The sequence below is a fragment of the Rattus norvegicus genome, chromosome 9, assembly GCF_021556685.1.
Source record: "Rattus norvegicus strain SHRSP/BbbUtx chromosome 9, alternate assembly SHRSP_T2T, whole genome shotgun sequence".
NCBI classification, from domain to species: domain Eukaryota; kingdom Metazoa; phylum Chordata; class Mammalia; order Rodentia; family Muridae; genus Rattus; species Rattus norvegicus.
This window is the reverse complement of record NC_141542.1, coordinates 102,110,622-102,126,654: the sequence shown is the minus strand read 5'-3', so window position 1 is coordinate 102,126,654 and position 16,033 is coordinate 102,110,622. Positions and strand designations below refer to the sequence as shown.

The window sequence follows — 16,033 nt, the reverse complement described above, 5'->3', positions numbered from 1 at the left end:
AGAGAAGTTCTGACGAAGTGTGGTGCCATGCTAAGGATATCTGGGGCTGTCTGTAAACCACAAGTGGGTATATCTCAGGGAGGACTGCCCTTCCCTGTCAAGTAGAATGAGGGCAGAAATTGAAGAGAAGACAGAAGACATAGGTGGCCCTGAGGGGGGAAAAAGCTTGGAACAGCCATGTGGTGAGGGATAAAAAAGGACTCAGAAGACTTGGAAGACTACTCAGGCCAGTGTCTGGGGCTGCTATAGGGACTGCTATGATGCTGGCCCAGGAGTCTGCTCCATTAGCAGGTGAAGATTCTATGACTGCCTCAGGGAGACTCAGGGTGGGGTGGGGGTGATGTTGGTGCTGACACTGGGCCAAAAGCATTAATTGGCTATCTTACACAAAGCAAGCATAGCTTGTGGGGATATGGTGACTCAAGCCAGTAATCCCAGTTCTTTGAAGGCCCAGGCAAGACAATTGCCATGAATTTGGGTTTAGCCTGGGCTACCTAGTGAGTTCCAGGACAACCTGGACTACAGTTAGACCTTGTCTACAGATGTCTACAGTTAGACATCCTTAAAAAGGGGTGGGGTTAGAGATGTGACTCCATTGGTAGAGTACTTGTCCAGCATGCAGAAAGGAAACCTGGAGTTTGATTGCTAGCACCTCTTAAAAACTGTACATAAAGTTGGAGAGATGACTCAGTGCTTCCTGCTCTTTTAGAGGACCTGAGTTCTGTTCTTAGCACATAAGTTGAGCCGATAACAACTGAACTTCCAGCTTCTGGGGGGGGGGAATATATCTATATCTATATATCTATGAATATCTCTATCTATCTATCTATCTATTTATCTATCTATCTATCTATCTACATCCTAGGGTTTTATTGCTGTGAACAGACACCATGACTAAGGCAAGTCTTATAAAGGACAACATTTAATTGGGGCTGGCTTACAGCTTCAGAGGTTCAGTCCATTATCATCAAGGTAGGAGCATGGCAGCATCCAGGCAGGCATGGTGCAGGAGGAGCTGAGAGTTCTACATCTTAATCTGAAGACTGCTAGTGGAAGACTGACTTCCAGACAGCTTGGGTGAGGGGCTTAAGCCCATGCTCACAGTGACACACCTACACCAACAAGGCCACACCTCCTAATCTTTGGCTATCCTGAACTGCCTCAGTAGACCAGGCTGGCCTTGAACTCAGAGATCTACCTGGCTCTGCTTCCCAAGTGTTGGGATTAAAAGAGTAGAAGCAGGCACCATTGACAATAATTTTTAAAATAATTTATTTATATTTCATGTGCATTGGTGTTTTGCCTGCATGAATGTTTATGTGATGGTGTCGGATCCCCCAGAACTGGAGTTACACACAGTTTTGAGCCGCCATGTGGGTGCTGGAAATTGAGTCTGGAAGAGCAGCCACTGCTCTTAACAACTGAGCCATCCACCTCTCCAGCCTCAGGCAATAAGTTTTTGAATCACAGCAGATATTCGAGATTGCTTGGTGTGATTGGTAAAGTCAGGCTATGGTTGGAAACTTCCTGCAGCCTTCTGTAGCTAAGTGTTCTGCAGCGTGGCCACATGGAGACCTGGCATGCAGAGGACAGGTGAAAGCCCTGCCTCCTTAGACTCTCTGAGGCAGGTTTTCTTTGTCATGGCTGTACTTTTTGTGGGAAGAGCCTCAGGGTAGAGAGCAGCAGCTGCTTGCTTAGTCTTCTCTGTGATCCTGTCATTCACATAAACAAATCCCTGTGTGAGACTTGTTTTTAAATATTTGATGTGGGAGTTGGGGATTTAGCTCAGTGGTAGAGTGCTTGCCTAGCGAGCGCAAGGCCCTGGGTTCGGTCCCCAGCTCCGGGGCGGGGGGGGGGGGGGGGGAGAAGAACCAAAAAAAAAAAAAAAAAAAAAAGAATACAGCAGCTCACGTAGGTGGGATTATGAGGTGCAGTTAATAAAAAACAGGAGAGTCCAGAAGAGTGTATATCGTATAAAGAGATTTGTATAAAATACAAAAATATGGCTAATTGTAAATGACTGATGGAATCTTTTGCCACTGTGCTAAGGATCTACAAGAGAGTGGAGAGGGGACTTTTGTAATTCCTTTTCCCTCTCTTTCTGAAGACTGGGTTGCAGGTGTTACTGTACCCAGTTCTTTTGGTTTTCATTTCGAAATAAACACCTGTGTCCACCTATTCTTCCATGTTGAGTCTTGCGACCCTGGTTACAGATTGGGAGGAAGGACAGTGTCCTCCTTTGGTTTGAGGCATTTAGGCAGCCTCCTACTGGTTTCCCTTCCAGATCCTCAACGTGGACGTTAAAACCCTAGAAGATGTGGATCTGACTTATCCTACTGTTAGTACTTAGGCATACTCATGAAAAAAAAATAGTAATTATCGCCTCCATTTAATAGATGGAAACCACTGAGGTTCAAGGCTGTGTATAAATGGGATGGAACTTCACAACAGCCTACTCATTGCGTGCCGTAACGGCTCTTACAAAGACGTCCCCACAGAAGCATTATGGGTTTGTTGTTGTTGTTGCTATTATTATTATTATTAAAGTTTATTTTATATATATGAGTATACCATCTTAAGACGCATCAGAAGAGGGCATCAGATACCATTACAGGTGATTGCGAGCCACCATGTGGTTGCTGGGGATTGAACTCAGGACCTTTAGAAGGACAGGCAGTGCTTTTAACCACTGAGCCATCTCTCCAGCCCATGTTTTTCAAAACAGTCAATTCTTGAAGCCAATTGCCTCTCTCTCTGATGCTTACTTGGCAAGCCATTTTTTTTCCAGACCAGGCCCATGTTCCTCTGGCTGTCCTGGAACTGTGTACACTAGGTTGGCCTCAAGCTCCCACAGATCCCCAAGTGCTAGGACTAAAGGCATGTAACACCCACACTGGCCAATTCTTTGGAGTTTAAGACAGCATCTCTCTTTCCCTGCCCCTGTGTGCCTACCCACCTGAACTTCCTTCCCTTTCAAGGACAGTTTATTCTCCCAAGACACCAGCACACATGGCTTTCTTTAATTCACGCCCATGCTCCAGTCACTACTTGGGCAACTGAACCAGCCGACAATAAAATCTTGCCTTCTACAATTTACATGTGACTATTCACACTGCTACAAGAAATCCATCCCTATCTTTGTTCCCTTGTTTAGGAAGTGGCCCTTTGCTTATTTCAGGCCTGGTGTTCACCCTTGTAATCACTGTACTAGAGCCTGTGGCCAGAGGACCACCCCAAGTTAAAGGCCACACCGGGCTACACAACCAGTTCTAGACCAGCCTAGAGTTTAGAGTAAGGCACTGTCTGAAAGAAAAGAGACTTTATCTCACATATGCTTGTCTCCATTCTTTTCTGGCCATGTATTGGCTCCTTTACTACAGACCCCAATAGTCATTAGTCAATCCTTCAAAATCACTGGGATTACAGACATATGCCACCATGTTTGCTTGTTTTGAATCTCTCATTCATTCATTCATTCATCCATTCATTCATTCATTCATGCGTTCATATAGGGTCTTGTTTTGTAGCCCAGCCTGGCCTGGAACTCAGTTACTCAGGTTGTTAATTCAGACCTCAATTTCATACTAATTCTTCTGCACTAGCTTTTCAAATGCTATGATTATAGGTCTGAGCTACTGTGCCTAACTATTTTTTGGTACCTTATGTGGTTTATTTATAACTGATTTTCAATTAGTATTTGCTGAAATCCAGGCATGGAGGAACACACCTGTAACGCCAATGGTCAGAGGCATAAAGACAATTTCCAGGTGCCTTAATTATAGAACCCTGCTCAGGGATGGCACAACTCACAATGGACTGGGCCCTCCCACATTGATCACTAATTGAGAAAATGCCTTACTGCTGGATCTTAGGGAGGCATTTCCTCTATTGAGGCTCCTTCCTTTCTGATGACTCCAGCTTCTGCCAAGTTGACACACAAAACCAGCCAGTACACCGGGCCAACCTGGGCTACCTAACAAGAACATGTCAGAAAGAAAAAAAATTGCTGATTTGTGCTGTCAGACACTGGAACTAAGAGAGAGGTAAGTACATTTAAATAAGTGGTAGGACCTTGAACGTGGGGAACTGACCTAGAGACTTTTGTTATTCTTTTGTCCCTTGGTCTTTAAGTCCTCTTTCCTTGGAATAGGAAGATGATTCAGCAGATAAAGTGCTTGCAGCAAAAGCATGAGGACTCAAGTTCAGATCCCTGATATCCCTGTAAAAAGCATGGGGTTGGTAGCACATATCTGTAACCCCAGCATTCAGGGTAGGGGGAGCAGAAGGGAGGATCTCTGGCATCTGCTCATGTAACCATAAAAGATGAAATTCAATAAAAGACCCTGTTCTAAACATAAGGTAGAGAAGGACTGGGGATGTTGGTTAGTGCCTGCCTGGCATGCATGTGGTCAAGATCAATCTCCAGAGCAACACAGACCATAAGTAGCACACAATACAAGCACTTGGGAGAGGCAAAAGAATTAGAAGTTCAAGGACAGGCTGGGATACTTGAGACTATCTGTTTAGAAAAAAAGGTAGTGATAGAAAAAAACACCGATTAACCTCTTACCTCTACATTTGAATTCAGGCATACCTCCCCCCACATACATACACATCCAATCTCCTACCAGTTCTGTAACTGACCAAGTTAACTCTAGGCCAGTGGTTCTCAGCCTTCTTAATGCTGTGACCCTTTGATACAGTTTCTCATCTTATGTGACCCCCAACCATAAAATTATTTTTACTGCTACTTCATAACTAATTTTGCTGCTATGAATTGTAACGTATGCAGGATATCTGGTACGATCCCTATAAAAGGGTCACTGATCTCAAAGAGGTCAGGATCCACACGTTGAGAACTGCTGCTCTGTGCCCTCTTGTCTGTGAGCAGCAACACTTTTAGTCTCCTTCAAATACATTTATGAACTTAAAATTCCTAAAGAGCTGACGGAAATAAAATCTGGTACCTGGCTCTATTTGTATAAAAAAATTAGACACTGTTATTGATCTTGGTTTTGTGCATGCCAGGCAGGCACTAACATCCTCACACCATCTCTACCTTATTTTTTGAGCAAGATCACCTTTTATGGTTAGACAGGCTTGTTAGCAGATGCCAGGGGTCCTCTTGTCTCTGCTTTCCACAACTCCCAGTATTGGAGTTAGTTATGTGCTGCCAAGCCTCCACCCCCATGCTTCCTACAGGGATATGGGGGATCCAATTTGATATGGTTATATCCAATTATAATTTGTATAAGCACCACATATGTATTAGGTGTTTGTTGACTCCACTGCAACACAAATTGTACTAGCTGTCCCTGCTGCTGCTGCACTCAAACTTGTTCCTAAGTTAGGGCCTTGTGTGCACCTACCATTGAGCCACATTCCTCACTCCAGTTAGCAAAATTTCCAAACTATTATATGCCAGGCAATGGCTTAGGTACCAAGAATAAACAATCCGTGTTCTGTCTGGGTAAGGGGCAAATTAACAATAAACGCCCAAGTACTAGGCAACTGATAATACCTAACAGTGTAACCTAGGGTCACAAGAGTAAGTCTCTTAGTGGCACTTTACACCAGAGGGCTGAGGAAAGCCCAACAGATTGAATTGACAAAGAGAAGTCATGTCATTTCACACTCAGAGCTCATCTTCTCTCCTCCCGAATGCCTTTAGCTTGCTCTGCTTGGAAATATCCAGGTCTTCCTCACACCATCCTTCCTATCCCTCTACCCAAGAGTCTCCCTTGGCTCCATACTATACAGTTGAAGGTGTGACCGGTCTCACTTTAAAGACAATGCCCCCACACAACACTGGTCCGCATCACCTGCCCTGACTAGAGAGCACTTGTGTGTAGCTGTGGCTGCCCTCCACCATGTTGGGAAGGCCTTAGGAAGTAAGCATCACGCAGTGACTATTTCTACTTATCTCCAAAGGCCCGTGTTCAGATAGAAAACCCGGGGTCTCAACACATCCCACTTGAGTTAAAATCTCCCGAGGATGGCAAAGGAGGGGGCAGGGGTATCTCCGAGTTCGAAGGCAGCCTGGTCTAGAATGAGTCCCGGGGCAGCCAGGGCTACAAAGAGAAAACCTATCTCAAAAACTCCAATCAAGGGGTTGGGGATTTAGCTCAGCGGTAGAGCGCTTGCCTAGCAAGCGCAAGGCCCTGGGTTCGATCCCCAGCTCCGAAAAAAGAACCAAAAAACAAAAAAACAAAAAACTCCAATCAAATCTTCTAGATTGGGCCGGGCGTGACGACGCGGGTCGAGGCTAGCCTGGTCTACACAGTGTGCTCTAGGACGGCCAGAGCAAATAGTGAGGCCCTATCTCAACCCCCACCAGCACCTCCACAGGTAATTTTTAATCGATATTGTCAGCTGATGAGGGCACCCGTTTGCTACGCTTGGAACCAGTTAGTGGCAATCCGTTTAAAGCAATCCAAGACAACTCTCTCGTCCTCTGCCACGGAGGGAACTCGTGAGCGGTCCCAGGCAGGCCGAGTACTTCTCCCACCACACACCAGGAAGTCACCTCTCTGAACCTGGAGTTATACCTACCGCGTGAGGTCAGAGATTAAATGGACTGTTTGTGCACTGCTCACACACACACACACACACACGCGCGCGCGCGCGAAATTGCTTTTATTAGGCGCTCTCAGGAAAGTGGTGGCTCGCATCAGGCTACCACAGCCTAGAGGACCGCCACCTCTACCGAGGGCAGGCCAAGGCCCACTAAACGGCCCGAATGAACTCTAGGCCTTCCGGCGCTCTCCAGCTCTTCAGCGCGGCGAACGTTCTAGGCCCCTGAGAAGTCCACCGGGAGGCGCAGGTTTCCGCTACGCGAGGGAAATCCCCGAGAAATGCCCAGACCACCTAAGCACAGACGTCCATGCGGCGTACGGATACCTGAGGGAATCCGGGCCATACCGCCACCTACTCGCGCCTCACTCAAGCCGCGCCAAACTCGCGCGTTTCACTGCGCAGGCGTGTAGCGAGCGGGCGCTCAGGAACACTCAAAGGACCAGCACACTGACCAATCAACGTCCGCCTTGGCCAAAACTAGTCCCGCCCTCAAAAGCAGACGTCAGGCCCCGCCCCTAAGAGCCCCGCCCTCCCCCACGCTTTAGGCCCGACCCACGCCGTCCTGGGTTAAGGCTCGCGGTTGGTTCGGGGGACGGACGCGAGCTCTGGTTGGTGGAGGTGAGGTCACGAGAACACCTTCGTCGCCTTTCCAGAGGCGATTACTGGGCAAGCTCAGTCTTTTGCCTCAGACGCTAGCTGTAGCTGGCAGGCGGTTGTACGTGCTCCAGAGTCTTCATTACCCGCCGATCCAGTCGTCTTCGCGTGGGTTCCGCTAAGCTCTTCTGAGCTGCTCGCTCTCTACACACGCCGTCGCCGTAATCCGCCATCATGGTGAAACTCGCAAAGGTAATAGGCCTGACGCGCGAACACGGACGACTAGGCCTGCTTTCTGAGAGACGCGCGCGCGCCCGTCGCGGAGGGGAGGAGGGCCTGCGCACAGTCCCGGGCGCGTTCGAGGGCGCCATGCTGAGGGAAGTCTCGCGCGACTAGCGGGAGGTCTCGCGGTGTTTGGCCTCTGACTTGAGGGATGAGAGGAGCCGAGGCAGGTTCTGGGAGGGCGATGTAGAGTGCACCGGGGCCGGGGGTCGGTGTGAGGGGAAGTCGGAGGAGTTGAGCGCGGAGAGGGGGTTGGAGGCTCGGCGAGTGAAGTGGGCCAACCTTAAGCGGCTAGCGCTCTCGGGGGCCCCGCCTCCCGGCGCACGTGCTCCGGTGCGCGGCCCGCCACGTGGGTTACGGCGCTCCGCACGTGTCGCGCGTCCGAGGCAGTGAGGGGAGTGGGAGTACACCGGGAAAGGGGACAGTAGAGTTGGCCTAGTTACCTAGCGATCCGCAGTCCCTGACCGTGACGGGTAGATGGACACGTGGTGGGCTCCTGAGGTAGCGCGTGGTGACCGGCTAGGTGACTCCACGTGGTTTGGCTGTAAGCGTGAGAAAGTAGGAAGTAGCTCCGATACAGAGATGCTTTTAAGAGGTGCCTTCGAGATAACCCCCTTCCCCGGCAAATAGTTAAAATGGAACCTTTAACTGGGTTTTTTTCTTTTTTGTGGAACGTGCCAGAAAATAAAGTGCCACGACTAAGTAGACTTTAAAAACCTGTGGCTGTTTCCTGGTGAAGGTTTCTGTCTGTAAGACAAATTATGCGCAGTTCTCAGAAAAATTTGCCAGGAAGAGTGTCGTGCCTGGCCACGAGAAGTCTTTATGCTTGTGTTCTTTAGTAAGAAAGGAGGTGGTGGCCGAGGACAAAGTGGCTTACAATGCGGGTGATTTTTTTTGTGTGCATTTGTAGGCCGGCAAAACCCACGGAGAGTCCAAGAAAATGGCTCCTCCTCCAAAGGAGGTGGAAGAAGATAGTGAGGATGAAGAAATGTCAGAAGATGAAGATGACAGCAGTGGAGAAGAGGAGGTAGGATGCTATTTGAAAAATTGTGTGATTTGCAGTGGTAGATTGACTGGAAGTGTCAGAAATAACAGTCAGTTCGGGGGGTGTCTGGGCAGAGTTTCGTATGTTGTATTGAGTAGAGTTTACTGTAGATTTGTGGGGTGGTTTTCCCTCCGTTTTTGGGAAAATTGCTTATTCTAGCCTAATTTTTATTCAGTCCATGGTCACTTGGCTTTGTGAATTTTGGCAGGACATTATGACAGGAAGCTGTAGACCAGCCTAACCTCAGATAGGTTCTCCTGAATTAGGTGTTAGCCACAGTATCCAGACAAATGACAAGTTTAGTGAGAAACCCAGACTTTGATCTAGGTAGAGATGGAATCAGGGTCTCAGCTTAGGTGGTACCATGTGAGTTTTTTGGGGTTACCCCCCCTTCTATATATTAAGGGACTAAGCTGGACACTTTAGAGGAGAGGGTAGCCTTTTTAGATTCTTGTTCTCTAAGCAAAATTTATTATTCCCCGTATTCTTTATCTCACATGGTTTGTTTTTGCAATACTGGTCCCTATCACTGAGCTTCAGCTTATTTGAATCTTAATTCCAATCATTGTTCAAAATACATTGTATGGGTAGAAAGCTGCTAATAACCCATTTGCTAGATATGACATTCCCAAGTTTCATTTAAAGACAATCTAGCACACAGGAGACAGAAATAGGAGTACATAGTGAAACCTTATCTCAGGACAGTTTTTATGGTCATGCTCAATCAAATTTCTTAGAAAAGCTCAGGTGCTGAGTTAAGAGTCCAGTTTTTTAAGCATTGAAGGCCATGTATCCTTATTTAAGGGTTTAATGTTTATCTTTATGTGTGTGAGTGCATTAAGCATGCTTGGTCCCCTCATGCTAGAATAGAATGTACTTGGATATCCTGTAACTGGTATTACAGCTACATGTGGATGTTAAACTTGTTATAAGAGTAACAAGTGGGGCTGGGGATTTATTTAGCTCAGTGGTAGAGCGCTTACCTAGGAAGCGCAAGGCCCTGGGTTCGGTCCCCAGCTCCGAAAAAAAAAAAAGAGTAACAAGTGCTCTTAACTTCTGAGCCATCTCTCCAGTTCTTTACTTTTGGTTCTTTTTTTTTTTTTTTCCGGAGCTGGGGACCGAACCCAGGGCCTTGCGCTTCCTAGGTAAGCGCTCTACCACTGAGCTAAATCCCCAGCCCCCAGTTCTTTACTTTTTAGAAACATATCTAATGTCTATCTTGTGTTAGTAACTTAACATAGCATTGGATATAGAGGAATGCTTATGATTTGTTTGCTTTCAAGGTTGTCATCCCTCAGAAGAAAGGCAAAAAGGCTACCACAACTCCAGCAAAGAAGGTGGTTGTTTCACAAACAAAAAAGGCTGCAGTTCCCACACCAGCTAAGAAAGCAGCTGTTACCCCAGGCAAAAAGGCAGCAGCCACACCAGCCAAGAAAGCTGTTACACCAGCCAAAGTAGTTCCAACACCTGGTAAAAAGGGAGCTGCACAAGCAAAAGCATTGGTACCAACTCCTGGTAAAAAGGGAGCTGTCACTCCAGCCAAGGGGGCTAAGAATGGTAAGAATGCCAAGAAGGAAGACAGCGATGAGGATGAAGATGAAGAGGATGAAGATGACAGCGATGAGGATGAAGATGAAGAGGATGAATTTGAGCCACCGGTAGTAAAAGGAGTGAAACCAGCAAAAGCAGCTCCTGCTGCTCCTGCCTCAGAGGATGAGGATGAGGAAGATGATGATGAAGATGATGATGATGATGATGAAGAGGAGGAGGAGGAGGAAGATGGTGAGTTAGAGCTTAGGATATTGAGTACTGCATGTACACTCCCTGACCATCATGGTTGGATTAAAAACTCATATTTTATGCTTTTAATTCTTTCCATAACTTAATGGGTTTTTATTTCCTTTTCAAGGTTTTCCTTTTTTAAGTATTTGTAGTGTTTATGTTGTCTGGATTGGTAGCAAATGCATTTGCCTACTGAGCCATCTTTCTTTCAGACTCTGAGGAAGAAGTTATGGAGATCACACCAGCCAAAGGAAAGAAAACTCCTGCAAAAGTTGTTCCTGTGAAAGCCAAGAGTGTGGCCGAGGAGGAGGAAGATGATGAGGATGATGAAGATGAAGAGGAGGATGAAGATGAAGAAGATGAAGAGGACGATGAAGATGAGGATGAGGAAGAAGAGGAAGGTAACCAGATTAACTTATAAAGTATGCTGACTTAAGTAATGCTTATTAATGGAAATGCTAAAAAGTCTGTGTACTCATGAATGACATTTTAAAACATGCAGAACCTGTTAAAGCAGCACCTGGAAAACGGAAGAAGGAGATGACCAAGCAGAAAGAAGCCCCTGAAGCCAAGAAACAGAAAATAGAAGGTAAGCCTGCAAAATTGGGACTTAAAAGGAGATCAGAGTAGCAATAGCACAAGTGATGACTAACAAAGGGACTTAATACTGAAACATCTGGGATTGAAATGCAGTATGCTGATGTGCTTTATAGTTTATGATGAAATTCACTTGTCGTATGCTTAAGTGGACTAAAAAAGCTCATTTTTTGTGCAGGCTCAGAACCAACTACACCTTTCAACCTGTTCATTGGAAACCTTAATCCAAACAAGTCTGTTGCTGAATTAAAAGTTGCCATCAGTGAACTTTTTGCTAAAAATGATCTTGCTGCTGTGGATGTCAGAACTGGTACAAATAGGTATGTTTTTCATTAAATGGTTTGTGTGTATCAGCTAGTATTTTTACCTTCCAGTTGTGTTCTTCCACGCCCTTAAATACTGGGATAGATAAGGCACTACAGTAATAAAGAGGTTAGATAGTAATGAACTAAATCATCAAATTATAGGACCTGCAATTTGAAGTCCTGTGTTTGACTTGGGGGTGTCAAATAGCAATTTTAAGAATTTTACATTTTGGGTAATTTTGCACTTTGGGTCTGCATAGTCACAGCAAATGCTTTTAGCTAAAAGGATTCTCAGTACTTACCAGGGTCCATGCCAGCTACTGCTGTTACAGTATGATGAATGAAGAAACCAAGGACATGGACTCGATTTTATGGGATATAAGAATGATCTGGTTTTATTTTGTTAGTGTTGTACATGCTGCCTGTGTTCGTACCACACGGTACAGGTGTAGATCACCTCATGCCTATAATCTTGTTTTTTACTTTTTTCAAGGAAATTTGGTTATGTTGATTTTGAATCTGCTGAAGACCTAGAAAAGGCCCTGGAGCTCACTGGTTTAAAAGTGTTTGGCAATGAAATTAAACTAGAAAAACCAAAAGGAAGAGATAGTAAGAAAGGTATGTAAAAGAGTCTGGGTAACTCGGCACTAATGCTTAGGAGATAGTCTTGTCCCCCTTTCTCCCTTAGTTTCATCCTCATTGTGAACCAGTGAAATGATGTGGATCATGTGATGACTGACAGATTTGATTCCTGGGATATGTCAGGGCTGGCAGGATGGTTAGTTGAGTAAAGATGCTAGGTACAAAATTTGATCTCTACAAGCCACATGAAGAAGGGAAGAAACAGCGTGTTTCAGTGTGCTAGTGCACATCCAGCACTCAGGAGGCAGAGGCAGGGGGATCTGAGTTTTGAGGCCAAAAAACAAAGCAATTCTAGGACAGCCAGGACTATTAACGCTTTCAAAAACTCCCAAGTTGTCATCTGCCTACATGTGTGTCATGGCATGCTTGAGGCTTACATATCTCTTGAAATGAATTCTTGTTCTCTATTTTAAGTTTGAGAATGTGGACTTTGAAGTGTTTTCTTATTTATACAATGTAATACATACAGTCTAGGGGAAATATATACATGTAAACAAGTAAGAGGTGAGCCTCATCTGAAACTGGACAGAAGTTTGAGTCACCAGGTAGGTAGGTGACTAAGTGCTGACAATTGGACATGGGTCCTCTTTGTGCAAAAGGCTAGTAACCATTGAGCCACCTCTCCATCCCCCTTTTTTTAAAGCACAGATTCTTATCCTTTATAGGAGCTATTTGCTTTATTCTCTTGTGACTTCTAAAATGATGTTCTTAAATCTTGTTTCAATATAGTTCGAGCTGCAAGAACACTTTTAGCCAAAAACCTCTCTTTCAACATCACTGAGGATGAATTAAAAGAAGTGTTTGAAGATGCTGTGGAGATCAGATTAGTCAGCCAGGATGGGAGAAGTAAAGGGTATGTTTTGTTTCTTTGAATGTTAAGTTTTATTAGCAGAATTTGAGTTTGTTGTTATCTTCTCCTACCCTCCCCTTAATAATCTCAAGTAGTTTTCATAACCAGAAAAAAAAAACAGAATACCTGGTCCTTTGGCCTCCATCTCCCAAGTTCTGAAATTAAAAATGTTCAACTATTGGGTCTTGAAGCTGTGATAAATTTTACAGCTGGCCTCAATCCAAATCGCATCTTTGGCCACCAGTACTATCCTTGCCTATTATATGAGATAAACGTGATTCTAGGCAGTTCAGTCTATTATTGTATCTGCTTTTTCTCCTCCTTACATAGGTGGCCAGCTTCAAGAATGATTTCAGAGGAGCTAATACAGTAAAAGAACAGTAAAAGCTGTTTGGTCATAACCACCTGTTTCAGTCACATGCGACTTAAGTCCTTACATCATAATATGCTTGAGTGACATTTTGTCTAATGTATTAAGTGAATTGTGCGTATAAACTCTTAATCTCTTTTAGGATTGCTTATATTGAATTTAAGTCTGAGGCTGATGCAGAGAAAAACTTGGAAGAAAAGCAGGGGGCAGAAATTGATGGACGGTCTGTTTCACTCTACTACACTGGAGAGAAAGGACAAAGGCAAGAGAGAACTGGAAAGAATAGCACTTGGAGTGGTAAGTTAAGGTTTAATTGTATAGTGGGGGTGGGAATCATTTGCATCTTTGCTTCTATGTTTAGCTAGAATTAATTCACCTTTGTTCATATAGCTCATGCTTAGTCTTCATGAGTGAAAGCTATTTGAAATCATATCCGTTGGAGTGTAGTAGGCAAATACGGCTTTGTTGGGTATTTTTTCTGCTTTAAATGGCTTAAACTATAATTTGGAAAAAAAATGCTAGGAATCATCTAAGATTGTTACAGTGTATGATGGGTTTACACTGTGGTGGTGTTGGTAGTCTTAGGATTATGGTATATGTGGTCCATGGCTAAAGTGCCATTGTTTCAGTTAACATGTAGCCACCTTGTGTGAAATAGGTTAGAAACATGCTTTATATGTGGTCCACTTACTGAGAGCTTTAATACACACAGACTTATTCTAACATGCATTGCTAATGTGTATCATTGTACTTACAGGTGAATCAAAGACTTTGGTTTTAAGTAACCTTTCCTACAGTGCAACAGAAGAAACACTTCAGGAAGTATTCGAGAAAGCAACCTTTATTAAAGTGCCCCAGAACCCACATGGCAAATCTAAAGGGTAAAATAATTTTTATGTTACATGTGGGCTGTATATACTCCTACACAAAGAGTAATACTGTCCTATTAGCTAAAAAGAAAAAAAAAACTAACATTTTTAGCTATACAAAGGCTAAGTACAGCATTGGTAATAACCTGCTGATGCCATGTGTTTCTAAGCTTTACTCTGAAAACTGATTTTTCAATCCTCAGGTATGCATTTATAGAATTTGCTTCATTTGAAGATGCTAAAGAAGCTTTAAATTCCTGTAATAAAATGGAAATTGAGGGCAGAACAATCAGGCTGGAGTTGCAAGGACCCAGGGGATCACCTAATGCGAGAAGTCGTAAGTCCCTTGACATGTGTGACTTGGGTTGGGTGACATTTTGATTTTATGTGTATCCATGCTCACTTGGGGCTGGTTTTTGTTGTTGCTGAGTACATGACAACTGGATATGATGACTGATTACCTGAGAAATAACTGATGAAATCTCAAGAAAATTCCTCTAGATAGTCAAGTTCTGATCCAGCTATGTCAGCTCAAAGCAGCAACTTTTGGATTTGATTGCCCTGAGTTCACTTAGATATGTCTGATCCAGTCTAATAGCTTTTACCTTAGTTTATCTGCATTAATTGCTTTTTCTGGTAAAAACAAGAACATTGTACAAAATGGGTGTCAGAGATGACTGGCTCAGCAGTTAAGAGGACTGACTACTTTGAGAGGATTTGTGTTCAAATCCCAGCATCCACATGGCATTTCACCGTAACTCTTTTGGTTCTTTTTTTTTTTCTTCGGAGCTGGGGACCGAACCTAGGGCCTTGCGCTTCTACCACTGAGCTAAATCCCCAACCCCCTGTCTGTAACTCTTAAGATCTGACACCCTCATAGATAAAATGAATGTAGATAGACAAAACACCAATATGCACAAAAATTTTTTTAAAAAGGAATCTACTTTAGCTGAAGGTGGCAGTACTTATCATGGGTTCATAGAGAAACCTGTAAAAACAGGCATTTTTTTCTCTTCCAGAGCCATCCAAAACTCTGTTTGTCAAAGGTCTGTCTGAGGATACCACTGAAGAGACCTTAAAAGAATCATTTGAGGGCTCTGTTCGTGCAAGAATAGTAACTGATCGGGAAACTGGTTCTTCTAAAGGGTAAGAAAGCATAGTGTTTCTTTTTAGTGAATTCTGCATGGAGAACTTGGGTCTGCAGTATCTTCTCATTGAGCTCCTTTCTGTCAACCAGTGACAGATTATGGATTCGCACGAGAAGAAGAGAAAGTTCACAGAACTAGCACTTAATCTTCTGTTTTTGCAGGAGATCTATTTGGCTGTTATGTGTGAGACATTCAGAGATAACTGGGTCTCCAAGAGTACTTTCTGTATGGTCACTGTATTAGTCTATGTGGGTCACTTAGTGCTTATTGTGTTACTCTTAAAGGTGCTTGCTTAATTTAAAATGGGTGGTTTTTACTGTGTTTTAGGTTTGGTTTTGTAGACTTTAATAGTGAGGAAGATGCCAAAGCTGCCAAGGAGGCCATGGAAGATGGAGAAATTGATGGAAACAAAGTTACCTTGGACTGGGCCAAACCTAAGGGTGAAGGTGGCTTTGGTGGTCGAGGTGGAGGCAGAGGAGGTTTCGGAGGCAGAGGTGGTGGCAGAGGCGGAAGAGGCGGATTTGGCGGAAGAGGCCGGGGAGGCTTTGGAGGTAAAGAAGGAAAAGGAACTAGAACCTCCTTGAGGAACTACCTTGAGCGGGGAGGTCAGTTCCTAACTGTACCAGCCTTTCATGATATTTTTCCTTCTGTAGGCAGAGGAGGCTTCCGAGGCGGCAGAGGAGGCGGGGGAGACTTCAAGCCACAAGGAAAGAAGACGAAGTTTGAATAGTTCCTTCCATCCCATTCTTTCCCTCTTCATTTTAAAGAAAGGACTCTGGAGTTTTTACTCTGTTACCTGTTGAATGACAGAGCCTTTTAAGGACATTCCAAGACAGTAAAGATCCTAAACTCTGTTGCCAGACTTAATACTTCCTAGAGGTTACATTTGGATTGTTGCTTAAGAGCTTGACAAGACCAGCTCTGCCCAGTGGGAATTGGAGTTGTGTTCCTACTGCTTTCCAGCTACAAATGT

At 44.4% G+C, this 16,033-nt stretch overlaps 1 protein-coding gene and 3 non-coding genes across 5 annotated transcripts; all 4 read left to right on the top strand.

Moving 5' to 3' along the window:
• Positions 1–7,263: 7,263 nt before the first annotated feature.
• Nucleolin (nucleolin multifunctional protein) lies at positions 7,264–15,914 on the top strand. Of its 2 annotated transcripts, none has more exons than XM_087564760.1 (14): positions 7,264–7,618; positions 8,363–8,479; positions 9,781–10,279; positions 10,492–10,680; positions 10,782–10,868; positions 11,055–11,196; positions 11,675–11,799; positions 12,553–12,676; positions 13,186–13,340; positions 13,801–13,924; positions 14,116–14,249; positions 14,932–15,058; positions 15,388–15,611; positions 15,714–15,914. In XM_087564760.1, exons 1-14 carry the CDS (start codon positions 7,604–7,606, stop codon positions 15,788–15,790), a joined length of 2,139 nt encoding a protein of 712 aa, XP_087420886.1. In that variant the 5' UTR covers positions 7,264–7,603; the 3' UTR covers positions 15,791–15,914.
• Snord82 (small nucleolar RNA, C/D box 82) lies at positions 10,917–10,984 on the top strand. Its single transcript, NR_202100.1, has one exon. It is a non-coding gene; the product is annotated as a small nucleolar RNA, C/D box 82 (small nucleolar RNA).
• Snord20 (small nucleolar RNA, C/D box 20) lies at positions 14,354–14,433 on the top strand. The gene has a single exon (XR_015630014.1). It is a non-coding gene; the product is annotated as a small nucleolar RNA SNORD20 (small nucleolar RNA).
• On the top strand, positions 15,118–15,254 carry Snora75 (small nucleolar RNA, H/ACA box 75). Its single transcript, XR_015630011.1, has one exon. It is a non-coding gene; the product is annotated as a small nucleolar RNA SNORA75 (small nucleolar RNA).
• Positions 15,915–16,033: the final 119 nt, after the last annotated feature.

Coding starts and splice junctions, on each gene's coding strand:
- Nucleolin (XM_087564760.1), top strand. Junction 8,480..9,780: donor ACAGCAGTGGAGAAGAGGAG/GTAGGATGCTAT, acceptor TTTGCTTTCAAG/GTTGTCATCCCTCAGAAGAA. Junction 10,280..10,491: donor GGAGGAGGAGGAGGAAGATG/GTGAGTTAGAGC, acceptor TCTTTCTTTCAG/ACTCTGAGGAAGAAGTTATG.